The sequence below is a fragment of the Accipiter gentilis genome, chromosome 4, assembly GCF_929443795.1.
Source record: "Accipiter gentilis chromosome 4, bAccGen1.1, whole genome shotgun sequence".
NCBI classification, from domain to species: domain Eukaryota; kingdom Metazoa; phylum Chordata; class Aves; order Accipitriformes; family Accipitridae; genus Astur; species Astur gentilis.
This window is the reverse complement of record NC_064883.1, coordinates 28,115,404-28,128,708: the sequence shown is the minus strand read 5'-3', so window position 1 is coordinate 28,128,708 and position 13,305 is coordinate 28,115,404. Positions and strand designations below refer to the sequence as shown.

At 36.3% G+C, this 13,305-nt stretch overlaps 1 protein-coding gene across 1 annotated transcript in view; it reads left to right on the top strand.

The window, feature by feature from the left end:
* Nucleotides 1–13,305, top strand: part of C4H10orf67 (chromosome 4 C10orf67 homolog) — a 44,499-nt gene that overhangs the window by 15,413 nt on the left and 15,781 nt on the right. Inside the window, 3 exon segments of the mRNA XM_049798926.1 lie at nucleotides 1,488–1,653; nucleotides 2,819–2,877; nucleotides 6,517–6,582. Coding sequence (XP_049654883.1) covers nucleotides 1,488–1,653; nucleotides 2,819–2,877; nucleotides 6,517–6,582 — 291 coding nt within the window.

The following is a 13,305-nucleotide window of genomic DNA, read 5'->3' as shown; positions in this document are numbered from 1 at the left end:
CATTTTTGTTAATCGTACTTGGCCTTTATGTAAACTGCTGCTGTTTCTTCAGTAAAGGAAGAGGAACCGTGAACTAATATGAATTACTTTCCAAAGCACTTGGCATTTTATTTACATGATTTCTTATAAAATCAGTGAAAACTTTGCGGCCAAAACTTTATGTACATTGATCATTTGTTCTGGTAAATTGGACATCAAGATTGCCTTTTTTGAGGAAAAACAAATCGTTGTGGACTAAATTTTACCCACCATTACATTACAGTTTAAGTTTATACGCCATTTGAAAACCTTGGAATTTTATTTTTCAAGGTCTTTAACATTTTTATTTTGAAGTAATTTTTTTTAAAAAGGGTCCATGTTTTTACCAAGCAAAGCAAATAATATCCTAAATTTCCTGTAGTGAGCAAAGCGACTGCTGTCTGAGCCTTCTCTTTTGTGTTAATATTTTAAATGGTTTCGGGAGTTAGTTAATATTCTGGTATTACGATAAAGATCTGTGCCAGCCCTGAAAGCTTTTCTATAATTTTAAAAGAAATATGTGGCAGTAAAATCTAGACAGCCATAAGACAATATATTCAAATGTTTTCAATAGCTTTGAAACCAACAAGAAAAAAAGAGTAGCTGTCCCAATAAGCTTCAGTTGCATAAGAAGTCTTTTCCATAATGGACGTGGCAAGATTTAAACAAAGGCCACGCATAATAAAAATGTAAATGAGTTTGCTTTACTAAAACTATAACTTTAAAGTCTTTTGTTGCATGTTATCCTGGAACCTTCTTACAAGGTAATCACTGTTTGCATAGAGATTTAAACCGTAGTCTTCAATAGCATTAAACCCCTGCACGCTCTATGTGTGACAGGCATGCAAAGCCATGTTAATGTTCAGAATATGAATTGCCTCTGGGTGGCTCCGGCACCAAGTGGAAAACCAACTGTGTTGATATCAGAAGGCCTGATGGACTCCATGCGGCTCCCAGCCTGAAAACTTCACCGCTTTGACATGTGATGTGCTCCTCATGACACTGGCAGCACTGTCACTGAGGAATGGCACAAAGGCAACAAGCCCCCCTCCTTAGCCATGCACTTTGCAACCCCCTGGTGTTGCCTGTCCACGGTCTCTCCCGCCTGCCTAGTTACGGACGGCGCTTCATAAACACGGGGGGAAGTGTGGGTGGATAGGCCCCAGCTGCCTTCCTGGACACAGCCTCCATAATAAATTGACCTGAATGATGAGGGCACACAAACAGTATGATATGCATTATTCCTGTCAATAAAATGTCCCCATGTGTTATGGGCTTTGTATATAATGTACTGCAGCCTTTCTTCTAGCGGGGACCTATTTAGAGGCTCGACTTTTTTCTATGCATATTACGACTCTCTAATAGAATGCAGAAATTATATGATCCTGCGTCGCATAATATTGCACCAGTGCGGCACGTTTAAATCCCCGCTTCCTTACTTATAAATTCAAGGCTTCGCAATCTTTCAGGTTGTCTTTGAAGATGACGAGCGTGAAAAAAAAAAAAAAAAAAAAAAAAAAAACCCGCTTGAAAAAGAGAATGAGGATTTCAAAGAAGAGGTTTTTAAACCGCACAATGAGATTTCTCCTCTCGAAAATGCTCTGAAACGCTCTGAAAAAGAAAAGCGCTTATTAGGTAAAACGTTAAACTGATCTTAGATCAAGACGATTAGTTCAAATGCAGCGTGTAAGAAGCGTCACTGAAGTTGGAATTAATTGCTAACACGCTTCAGAAGGATGGCGACTGCTTTCTGGACTGCTGTCTTTTTCTGGTATTGAATGCTAATTTTGGATGTGTTTGCAGAGAAATTCATACATATTTATTCTAATTTTAATGCATATATTTACATATTTTTCATTTATGACAAAGGAATATTTGTTGTGGCTTTTGAGACTTCTAATATTGCCTAGCAATGTGGCTAGAGTTCATATTTTGTGACAGATACATGCTGTAGAGTTACTGAAATAGGAAAGTGTCATATGTAGGTAGTTACATTTTTAAATGATGGTCTACTGTTTTATCTTAAGGGAACTGTATTAAAACCTACTCTCTCTCTCTAGAGCAGTTTTTGAGCTTCTGCAAAATATCCGGACGTGCATTTCTTCGTATGATTAGGTTTGTGTTTCTGTGAAACTTTCTAACAGAATCAGTTTCTCCCTAGTAAGCCATCACTACTTTTGATACCTGTGCTTTGTTACGGTTCTTAAAAGGAGGGGGTTTCTTCCCGACAGGTACAATGTACAGTCTTTACCTGCAGGTTACTTCTCATATATTGCCAGAGTGAAATATTTAATGGAGGACTAGAAACTATGGCAGCAGAGTAGAATTTGGGTGTTTATCTTTGTTATGTCCGTATAGATTAGACCCAGTATCACCTTTAATAGTGGCAAGACGAATTTGACACAGACAATATTGCCGACTCCTCTTTATCATCCGATTCAATGGTGCTCCTTATCTTTTTGGTAGTTTTGTACGAGCAATAAAGAACCACCTGCTAAAACACTTTGTACTGGCTGTGACTAACAGCAAGGATGTCCAGGATCAGTATTAATGAAAAGCTGTGGGCACTCAGTCACACTTGGCTCTTGAACTTACTTCTTCATCTCTATCTGACCAGCCGGCTGAACAGCAGGAAGAAGGCTGTGAAGGTCAAGGGCGGTGGTGAAGGTCACAGTTCTTCTAGGACTCTCCTCCCTGGTGCATTCTGCTGGGTTTAGAGGCTGACCTGAAGCAAACATTTTGAATACATTAACGTAGGCATGTAATTTCATGGGGTTTCTCTTTCCCCTCTTGTTTTCAGACAAGCAAGTTCAAGGAATGCAATCAAAAATGGAAGCTGATGAGCAAGCTGTTCAAAAGGTACTGTAATTTTTACTTTTGTAAGCTTTGCTCTTGGCAGAACAGTAACGAGCTTGGACCGTTGGCAGTGTATAGTCCAAATAATGTTAGAAAGCTGACTTTAACTTGAATTATGTTACATTTTGGTTTATGGTAGGATAACTCACTGGAGAGTAATAATGAATTGGTATTCCTTTAATCAATATCGTGATTTTGATTTTCTCATCCTGTCATATTTCATAATGTTGTTAAAACACAGTGAAAATTCTGAATCTCAATAAACTACAGTAAAATGATTGAATAATTTAAAAAAAGTAACACATTCAGTAAGCTTTTGAAGGCAGGGAAAGAAGATTTGTATAGGTGAAGAGCTAGTAACTTCAAAATAGAAAACGGTTATTTTTTTTGTAACCTGTGACTTGTTAAATATTCCACTGTTCCTGGATAGAGCTGATAGTATATGTGAATTATTCTTTATATGCTATCTGAGCAAAACAATAGCTGAACAAGGTACAAAAGTCAACTTTTTTTAAAAAAACTTTCCAACAAACACCAATGTTTCTTAATTAATAAGTGATGTCAGTAAAAGGTTGACAGCTCTCAGTGTTTTCCCGATACAACATCTAGATATCTTTCTAGTGGGCTTCCTATCTTGTGATAGTTCTCAAAGGACTTTTTTCTACAGCGTATAGTTCTCATTCTGAAAATAAGAAATAGACTCAGAACTTCTTCCTATAGCAAACATTTCTTCTGTGAAACAGTTCCAAAATGTTTTGTAGATAATTCACTTCTCTGTGGTGAAATATAAGGGAAATAGTAGTACTTCTATATGCTAATGCCATGATTACTAAATTGTCATGCAAATTCATATTTTTTTAAAAAACTTATATTTTTGTGGAGGCTGAGGCACTGGATTTCTAGAATCATCCCTTTCACTGTCTTTCCTTGAGGCCTTAGATGGATCTCTCTTCTATGACCAAGTTTCCCACTTGGAAAATAGTGATACATACTTATCTTTACAGGAACATTGAAAGGGTAAGTTCATTAGGATTCTGTACATGAAATCCAAAATCAGAAGTGGAATATTAATTGGTCTGTCTAATGCACTAATCTATCAAAGAAGAGATGTGTCTTCTGTTAGTTTTTGTCTTTTTCTATCTAGGTGGACAGTGGCCAGGAATCCTGCGTAAGTTTGAAGTCTCATTATGCTGGAACGAAAGGACCAGTCATCTGTTCCTATACTGAACGTTTCTTCTTAGTTCATTTGCAAAGCCACTATTTTTAATAGTACATTTTTCTCATCCTTTCACTCACAGAGATTTTTTCCTGGAACTCACTCTATATTTTCCTTTCCTTCCCTTCGTCTCCATACAATGGAGGATGTTGTCTTACACCTCGTGTCTTCCCACTATGACCTCAGTCTCTGGATTTGAGCTGCAGCATAGGAACTCTTTTCTTTATGCCTCTCATGTGATTTGGAAGCACTGCATTTGTGTAAATTTGGATCACACACCTGCCTTCCAAACTGCCTCCAGTACAGCTACGCGTACAGGTAGTCCTTCACAGTCACCGCGCAGACTGTCACGTGAGCTGAACCGTAGGACTAAAGGGCTGTGAGAAATCTTTGGAGCAGTCCTTCTCTTCTCATTATAATTCTGATAATGAATCTAATTATATTTCCATTCCCAAAAGAAAAACTATCATTCTGAAAGATTAACTACATCGATTGAAGTTTCTGACTCCCCTCCCCCTCTCCCCCTCCTTTGCATATCCCATTGAAAGATGTTCTCTCAAGAGCCAGAATGTGCATAAATTCTTCTTTGGTTAAAAGGTTTCGCTTCTTGAAAAAGAGGAGCTGGGCATGAAGGCACACACTGCTGTAGTGCCCAGCCGTCGGACATTTCACTCCAGAAATGGAGTTCACGAAGTTGATACAGACACCAGTATCCAACATACACTGTGTAAGTAAAAGTTAGCACTTTAAAACGGGATTCAAAGCAGACACAGTCAGTAATAAGTGATGATGAAACACATTGGAAGAACTGTCTCTTATCTGGACTAGCTAGAAATTACTGATTTCTTGTAGATGGGTCTTGAAGCCTGGATCTTCCTCCTGTGCCCAAGCAGCCAAGCTGTGTGCAATTGCATCTCTAATTGCTCTCAAAGCATCGTAAGAGATGGTAAGGACTGAGTTTTTCATAAGAACTGGAGCACTTGCCCAGGGTTCTGATCATTGAACTTGAGGACCTTTGAACCCGGAGCTCCATATACCAATGACTTAACTGCTAGTTTACACTGTGGGAAAATGTTCTCTTTAAAGCTGGACACAGGGAGAGCAAGCAGAAAAAAGCCATAATCTCCAGGCTACATGTTAGGATACTCAGCATAGAGGAAGGGACATTTCTATAGATTTTTCATTCTTTTTTTTTTATTTTTGCTGAGTATTTTTGCTTGGGTTTCGGGGGGGGGGGGGGGGGTGGTGGGGTGGTGGTGTATATTGTTTTCCTGTAATTCATAGTCTAATGTAAAATGGTTAAATGATCTAGCAGGTCAAAACACAAGGTTGTCCCTTTCTCATGCAGTCACAGCTTTGGTATGTTGTCAAGCTCGTGCATGAGTATTCTGTATCTAGTCTCATGAATTTCATATTCTTTGTGTCCAATGGCACAGCTTGAACAGAACTGGTGGCTTATTCTCATCATAGAGGGGTAGTTAGGCTACTTTTCCATGACTTGGGATATTGTAATCAAGCCCCATAAAACTCCCAGCGGCATACAATGTCGGCTGCCCTGATTTGTGGCTGAGCATTCTAGCTTCTAGGTTATTATGCTGAAGGGGAGCATTTCTCCATTTTTATGAAAGAAAATGAATGTCAGTGTTGTACTCAACGTTGTCTAGTTTTAAATATGTTCAAAATGCAAATTCGGTAAGTAACAAACTCTGCTTCTGGTGACACTGAGAGATATAGACGTTTAACTTACAAGTCCCAACAGAAAGTAGCTCTGACAGAAGCCCCAGACAGCTCAAACCCAGCAGAACCAAGGAAGCTTTGCCATGCAGTGTAACTGTTTAAGTGAGTTTGATTCTGGAACTTCTGAAGAATTCTTAAAAGAATTCTGCTTGAATTGCTCATTAGGCACAATCCTTTGTCCTCGGTGAGACCAGATGTGTAATTTGCCTGACAATGTTTGTCCCGCGAGGGTACGTTAGAACTTGCTGCAGATGATATAGACGTCTGCTCATCTTTCTACAAATTTACAACAGAACAGTGGAATTGCCCCTGCGGTTCCAAACTGCCACTACTGCTCTTTGACTGTAATAGGTTTCCACAAACACCAGCTTTTCTGAGAGTTTAAGTCACTGAAGTCTCTGTTTTTATTGTTTTCATCATCTTCCTACCTGCTGTGACATCACACTCTACTTTGTTTATGTCAAAAGAACTTTTTATGTGTGAGTCCTGTGACATTATTAAACTCCACATGAAAGTATCTAGCTCTAAGTGAAAACGTCTCTCTGTTACCAGTTATAATACAAAAATATGTGTATGTCCACGTTTAGTCTCTTGATCTCGCTTAGTCTGTACTTAGAAAGGATGTTTAGAGAATTATGTCTGCTTATAGTATGAAATCCAACATGAATTCTCACATGTTTATATTTTAGTTGATTGAAATTCAAGAACAAATGAAGGCAGAACTTGAAAATTAAAGACCGTGAGTTAAAAATCTGGTAAGATACTTATGTATAAATTATTTTTTTGTGAAACATCATTTATTGCAAATATAATAAAATACACAAAACCCTTTTAATATCCCATAGATTGAATAAACTTATCTTCTATGTAAGGAAGTTGTTTTATATGTGAAAAAAGATAGAAAAATACAGTTTTATTTTGTTCTGACCATATTTTGAGAGGAACAGATGTAAACAATGCTACTGGAAATATTTTTGTTAAAAATGCTACTTTTTTTGTTTAGGAGGACTTGGAAAATATTTAATAAATGCAACATTATTTGAAAGGATTTGCTGCTGCTGTTTACAAATGTCATAGGCAATGATGCAGAGTTTTGTCTTAAAATATTTTTGTATTCTGCATTAGTCTCATAAGAACACTGCCTTTTATTTTCTTTTTACATGATCCAGGAACTTTCCAGACGGCTGGTCCTTTATTTTACCATTTGACTTTTTTTTTTTTTTTCCTTAGCCTGATTTCGTACTGGCTTTCACACTGATCACCACTAGTATGTCTTTGTTACAGTAAACTGACTGGGTTTATTATAATAAAAAATAAAACACAGCTTGACTTGCAATCTAAATGTGCTGGAAAAGAATATGATACTGTTTAGAAGAGAAAAGGTTGTGAATAGAAAATCAGTACCACTTCAGTTATTTAAACATTTGCTTTTCTGCAGCTTGTCAAACTTTGTGCCAAGTCATAGCTGCTTTACTTTGTTTTGTTAATCTCAGCACCATGTGTCTTGGGCTTTTTTAATAGGGGGCCAATCCTGCAGTACTTACTCAGTTTTCAGTTTCAGTGAGTCTGGGTAAGTACTGTAGGACTGCATTTTTTGAAAATTAGAGAAAAAAAACAAAATATAATGCTATAGAGTTGGTCTTTCAAATCAGTTTGTGAAGGTTAAAAAAAAAGCCTTCAAAATCACTTGCCTATTACATTAATTTTAATAAGCACCTTCACGATGCAAATGGTTTATAATTCTCATCACATTTTAAGAAAATTTCTTTGACCTGAAAATATGAGCAGAACTGTATTGGAATTAGGAAATTATAAATAAAATATTTTAAAATTTGGTTGCCTAAATTTAGGCCAGGGTATAGACTTTGCACTTTCAAGGAAAATCTCTTGGGATAAGAATGTGCCAGCAGGGAATCCTAGCTAATGCTAAAAATTACAGTCTGATTTGTATATTTACCAAAAGCATTTGAAACCATTATTGTAAGATGATATAACTGAGGGCTGATTTGCCTTCATAGTCTGTTTCTGAACTGATATGTAACATGAAAACAGCTCAGACAGACTTCTGGATCGTAGCTGAGGCACCTAGAAAAATAATTTTAAGTCACAAATTGAGTTGTGGTAGTTCTAGAAATCCCAGTGGGACCTTTAACATCAAAGCTTAAGTAGTCAGGTTTGATATATCCTTAATGTATATAAAAAAAACCTAGACGTTAGAAAGCTTTTATTAATTCAGAAGAAAAGTAAGTTTTCAAAATAAAACTATTTTTAAAAATAATTTTTATTATGAGACATGTTTACTTCTTTTTGTTATTATCCCAGAGTTAGTTCCAATTTTTACCTAGAAATGCTTCATCTAATGGGATCTTCTTGGATGAATTGGGCAAACCTTTCTTTGTGCAGATGTAGTAATAGCGAGAGTTCAAAACAGATGAGTGCGTTGGAGTCCAATCTTTGCAAAGTCTGTTGAGCACGATTTTGGCCTCACTCTTCCCTCTCCTCCTAATTCAAAAATCAAGCACACAGTTGTCAAATATCTAGAACATACTTGGGCGGCTGTTTCTAAGGTCTTTAAGTGCCCCAAAACACAGAGAGTATGTATCGCAACTAATCGTGACATGTAATGAAGATACCTTGACTAATCCGCAATACCTAATATCATTTACCATGCAACTTTTTGTGGCCTTATCTTTTCACTGCCTCTTATCAAACAAATCAGTATTAGTCACAAAAGAAATGCAGCAGTAACGCAGTTAAGTCAGGTAAGTCAGAGCAGTGAATGGGAAATAACATTGAAAGTGGAATGCTTATCCTCTGGGAAGCAGCAAGGAAGGAGTAGAGTCAGTGAGAACTTAAATGCTTTGCTCATTGAGACTTCTTGTTGGCACTCTGAGTGCATACAAATGTGGAAATGAAAGATGGACAAGCAAGAGAATAAAAACACTCTCAGAGTACATAGTGCTCAAGAGAAAGAGGAATGAACACTGAATGTAAAAAGTAATTTGCAAGTAAGGCTGAATCTGCGAATATAAATCCTATGACATATGATTGGAATAAAGCATTTATGCTCTCAAATTATCTTCTCTAACTTTTAATGAGGTTTTAAAGCAATTTCATGAAGATTATTACACAAATATAATATTTTCTGTATTACCACACGATTCTGCATATTTGGACTTTATTACAATTAATAAAAATGTTAGTGATATAAAATGACAATTCCTAATGGTTTAAATCCTGGATAATGTAACAATGTTAGATGAAAAACAATTACAAAACAGAATCAGTAGCAAAGTAGTCAAAACTGAATCAGTAGTAAAATCCTGGAATCAATCTTAGGGGGAAAAATTGTCAATTGGCTAAATGTTCCCCTTTTGTCGTCTTTAATGATTCTATCAGTATTCAGTTTCATTTCATTGTCTGTAAACAACATTTTTGCTTTCCCATCATTCGAGTAGTACAAATTTATGAGCAATGCTGAGCAGTAACACAGAAACGACTGGCTTTGTTACAGCGCAGTGCAAGCCAAGGAGCTGCTGTCACTTTCTAATGTTGTTGACAGTCCCTGCTTATATTCAACAGAGTTTTCAAAGAAAAAAGTGTAAGTATTTTTCTCTCTAGTTATTATGTCCCCAGATGGTGAACTGAAAGACAGTTTTTCACTGTCATAGATCAAAGCGCTAATACAAGTAGCTTTAAATCTGCAAAAAGTCATATGCTTTTGAATATACTATTTACAGATGACTTCTTTGTTTCTCTTTTTAATACAATTTTTCAATAATCTCTAACGCTGCTTAGTATTAGGCTTTTTCCAAAAGTTTATGCCTATAGTTTTGTTCATTTTTCTTGGTCATTCCTTTTAGCAGCAAGCAGAAGACACCAAGACAAAAGTGCAAAGTGTCCTGGGTGTGGCACAGAAAAAAGTATGCAATTAACTTTCTCTCCTAAGCAAAATATAGTTTTTATTAACTAATATTGCAAAGTGTTCTGCTTGTGTTATACCTCTATTGTATTTGTCTTAGTCTAGTTTCTCTTTTTCAACTGATTTCTCTTAAACCTACATTTGTGTTTTAACTGAGTAATGCAATACTTCCCTTACACTGCACTAGTAACAGTCTACTTTCATCACAACTATTCTCCTTTAAACAGTCTTTTTTTCGATGGAGTTAAGTAACATCACTACTAGACTAGGTCCTTATCTTCTACTCACTACCCCTTTGAATTGAAACATGTACTTGCTGTTCCTTACCCTTTAATCTAGAGAGAATGAGCATGGCAGATCACAGGGTATGATGTTTGACAGCTGTAATTAGTGGGGAAGCATAGCTCAGGGTTTGTCTGGCTGAAATCAGTTCAACTGACAAGGTAGGAGTCTCACGCAAGAAATCTCTTTATTAGGACTGTACCTTATAGATGGCTAAAAATACTGGAAAACACTTAAACGCTAGACCCCAAATCTTACTTTTGTCCACAGGCAGCAATGCTGCACCAAAAATACAATGCCATGAAGCACAGGGACAGAAAACTGGGATGCCTGCTGTTTGACATAATACCTGCATATTTCAAGACCAAAAGCAGCACAAACTCTACCTTAAGCGCATGCCATAGCATTGCAGAGGGCCAACAGCTTACTGTGCTACAACAGTGTCTTCACTCAGCAAGTTTAAAAAAATGGAGTCCAGGTATTGAATAAACTTTTATTTCTGAAGCTTAAGCTGAAAACCATATTTCTCCACATGTGAAAAATATTTCCTCTAGTTCGTCAAGATTAACTAAGTAGGATGTGATCCTGAAGGGACTGTGGAAATAGAAGCAGAATTTAAAATGCTGCTAGGGCATTTGGGTAAAGCTGCAGCTGAGTTAGTAACTAGCAGGAAAATCCCAAGTATCTAGGTTCTACGTGGTGCTAGGAGGCTCTTGAGAATTGACCACAGTACCTGCCATGGAGGTCCTCCAGTTCCTCTACATTTTTACACCTGATACGAGGTATGGCTGCTTATTCTTGCAAACGTATGCACTTAATTTGTCCCAGCCTTTGAGGAACAATAATATATGCATCATAAATATATACAGCTGAAGGAAATCTGACTAACAGATAAGTACATACAAAGTGATGTTACTGCATTGTAGCTGTCAATACTCAAAGGCTGTTTCAGGTTATTAAGAAACCACTGAATTCTCTTGAGATGAAAGTAAAGGTTATTGCAGAACAAGAAATGTTATTGGGCTATAGAAGAGTCTACGAATATATACGTAACTAGATTTTTACATGGTTTTAATGCTCAGCGTAATTTTCAAAAGCCTATAGTCATCTTTCCCAAACACTTTAAAATATGCCCACGGTCAAGTAAATGTACTAACTCCACAAAGCGGTTTGTTGAAGCAATTCATTTGTCCTTCATAAAATTCTAGTTTCATTTGAAATGTCATGGGAGGCAATTCCAGTGGCCTAACTCACTCAATAAGAAAATTATATGTCTTTGTGTTATTCTTGGTGTTTAGGGAGTAATTCTCCATTTATGCTTTCCTTTTTTCAAGCTGAATGATCAAAATCACTTTGATTTATGGAGAGAAAGAGAGAAAGTATGATCTGCTTTACATAAGTCATCCTCCCTTTCCAAAGACTTACTCTTGTAAGTCCTTCTGCACACTTGCCCACTTTTGAATCCTTTAAGTAGAAAAACATGCAAGAGCAATAAGTTAAAAATCTTTATCATTTTCATAGGATTTGAAGGTTTTCCTTTAAAAAAAATGCTCTTTCCTCCTTTGTAAGAATGATTAGCACTTACAAATCTATAACCAATTTCTGTTAGTTGATTGAACTATTTAAAAAATCATTCTACTATGAGGTTTCTGAATGTGACCACAATCAAATAAAAATGTAATTTGTCATCTGTACCTACTACTACATCCTGTCATTTATGAAAGCTGTGAGGAAAGTTAAACTGTTTGGATTTCTCTTTTGCTATGGATTATATTTTAAACATTTTAGAAAAAATAATTGCTGGGAAAATGTATATAGATTTGTGAACACTCTCTAACTTTTGCAGAATATTTTTATAATACAGAATAAATGTAGTGAAGCCTTATAAGAATTAAGGATTTTTTAATTGTCTTATTATTCTTAAAGTTAGATTGAATTTAGGTTTCACAATGACTTTATTTGAGTAAACATTGTTGATATCCCTGATCTTCCTAAAACTTCAAATAATAGAAAAAAAGAGTCAATGTTTAGAAGTTAATATCTAAATCAATGTATTAATCAGCCTCACTTTCTGAAGCTGGATTTCCTTCAACAGTTATTTGACATATCCTATTAATCATAGTTAGATTTGGAAATCTATGGCATGTGGTGAGAACAAGCCATATGCTGAGATAAACTGAACTGGAGCACATCTAGGTTAGTTGAAATATGTGTGATGTTTGAAAGTGGTATTTGATTGTATTAAAAAATGTCGGTATACTGTTGGTAGTTATCTATTTGTTACTTAGACTTACAGCTCAAAGCATTATAGGCATAGAGGAATATCCTTTATTAAAGAATTCTCTTTATATTCACGTTTAATGGATTCAGTATCATTTAAGTACTACTTTGACACTTACCCAGATGTCTAGTTGCCCTGAATCTTTAATCATACAGTGAAATCTCAGCAGCAGTAACATAAAATTTCAATCTCGGTAGCAACAACATAAAATTTCGATAGAAAATCAGCCTCCACACTACCTCCAAAACCTTTTTCTATCCTTTTAAGGACAATATCTTCCTCAAGCAGGAGGAGATTTTTGTTCAAATCCAAAAAAGATGCTTAGACACTATGAGAACTGTCTTGATACAGAATTTTCCCTGGTCTTGCACCAGAATTTTCCCTGGTCTTGCACATTTGCTCATCCCACCCCCTAAACTTTATGTAGGGGTTGCAAACTAGATCTTCAGCAGAAACTTGGCTCATATAGCTGTGATGTTGAGGTGTATAGGGGATAAAGAGCTGTAGGCAATAGTTATGTCATTTCTGTACTCGAAAAGCCTACAAAGTGCTTCTGCATGCCTAGACTCTTACTGAGGGGTTGTTACTGAAGGCTGTTGTCCAGCAAACCTTTCCCAGTGTTGGGCTGGTCTGTTTGAAAAGAGTAGAGCTTTAGGCTAAAGGTAATGTGGCCATTTGCAGGGAAAGAAAGGCATGAAACTGGAAAGTTAAAAGAAAATTCCAGCTTATATAAAAAAAAAAGCACTTAACATTTGTGCATTAATCATTCTTTAGATCTCTTCTTTTATTCTAGTACAATTTGATAAAATAAGAATTTCAGGTTTTCCAGTATTCTATCAGGTATCATTTTTGTGGTTGCAAATGCTTTTTTCCTCTTGCATCTTTCAGTGTTTTGTGAATTTTCCTGTTATAAATGTGTCAAAAATCCGCTATCCATGGACCAAGTCTGTACCTGTCTGAATATACCCGAATATGAGGAACCGAAGGAGCACT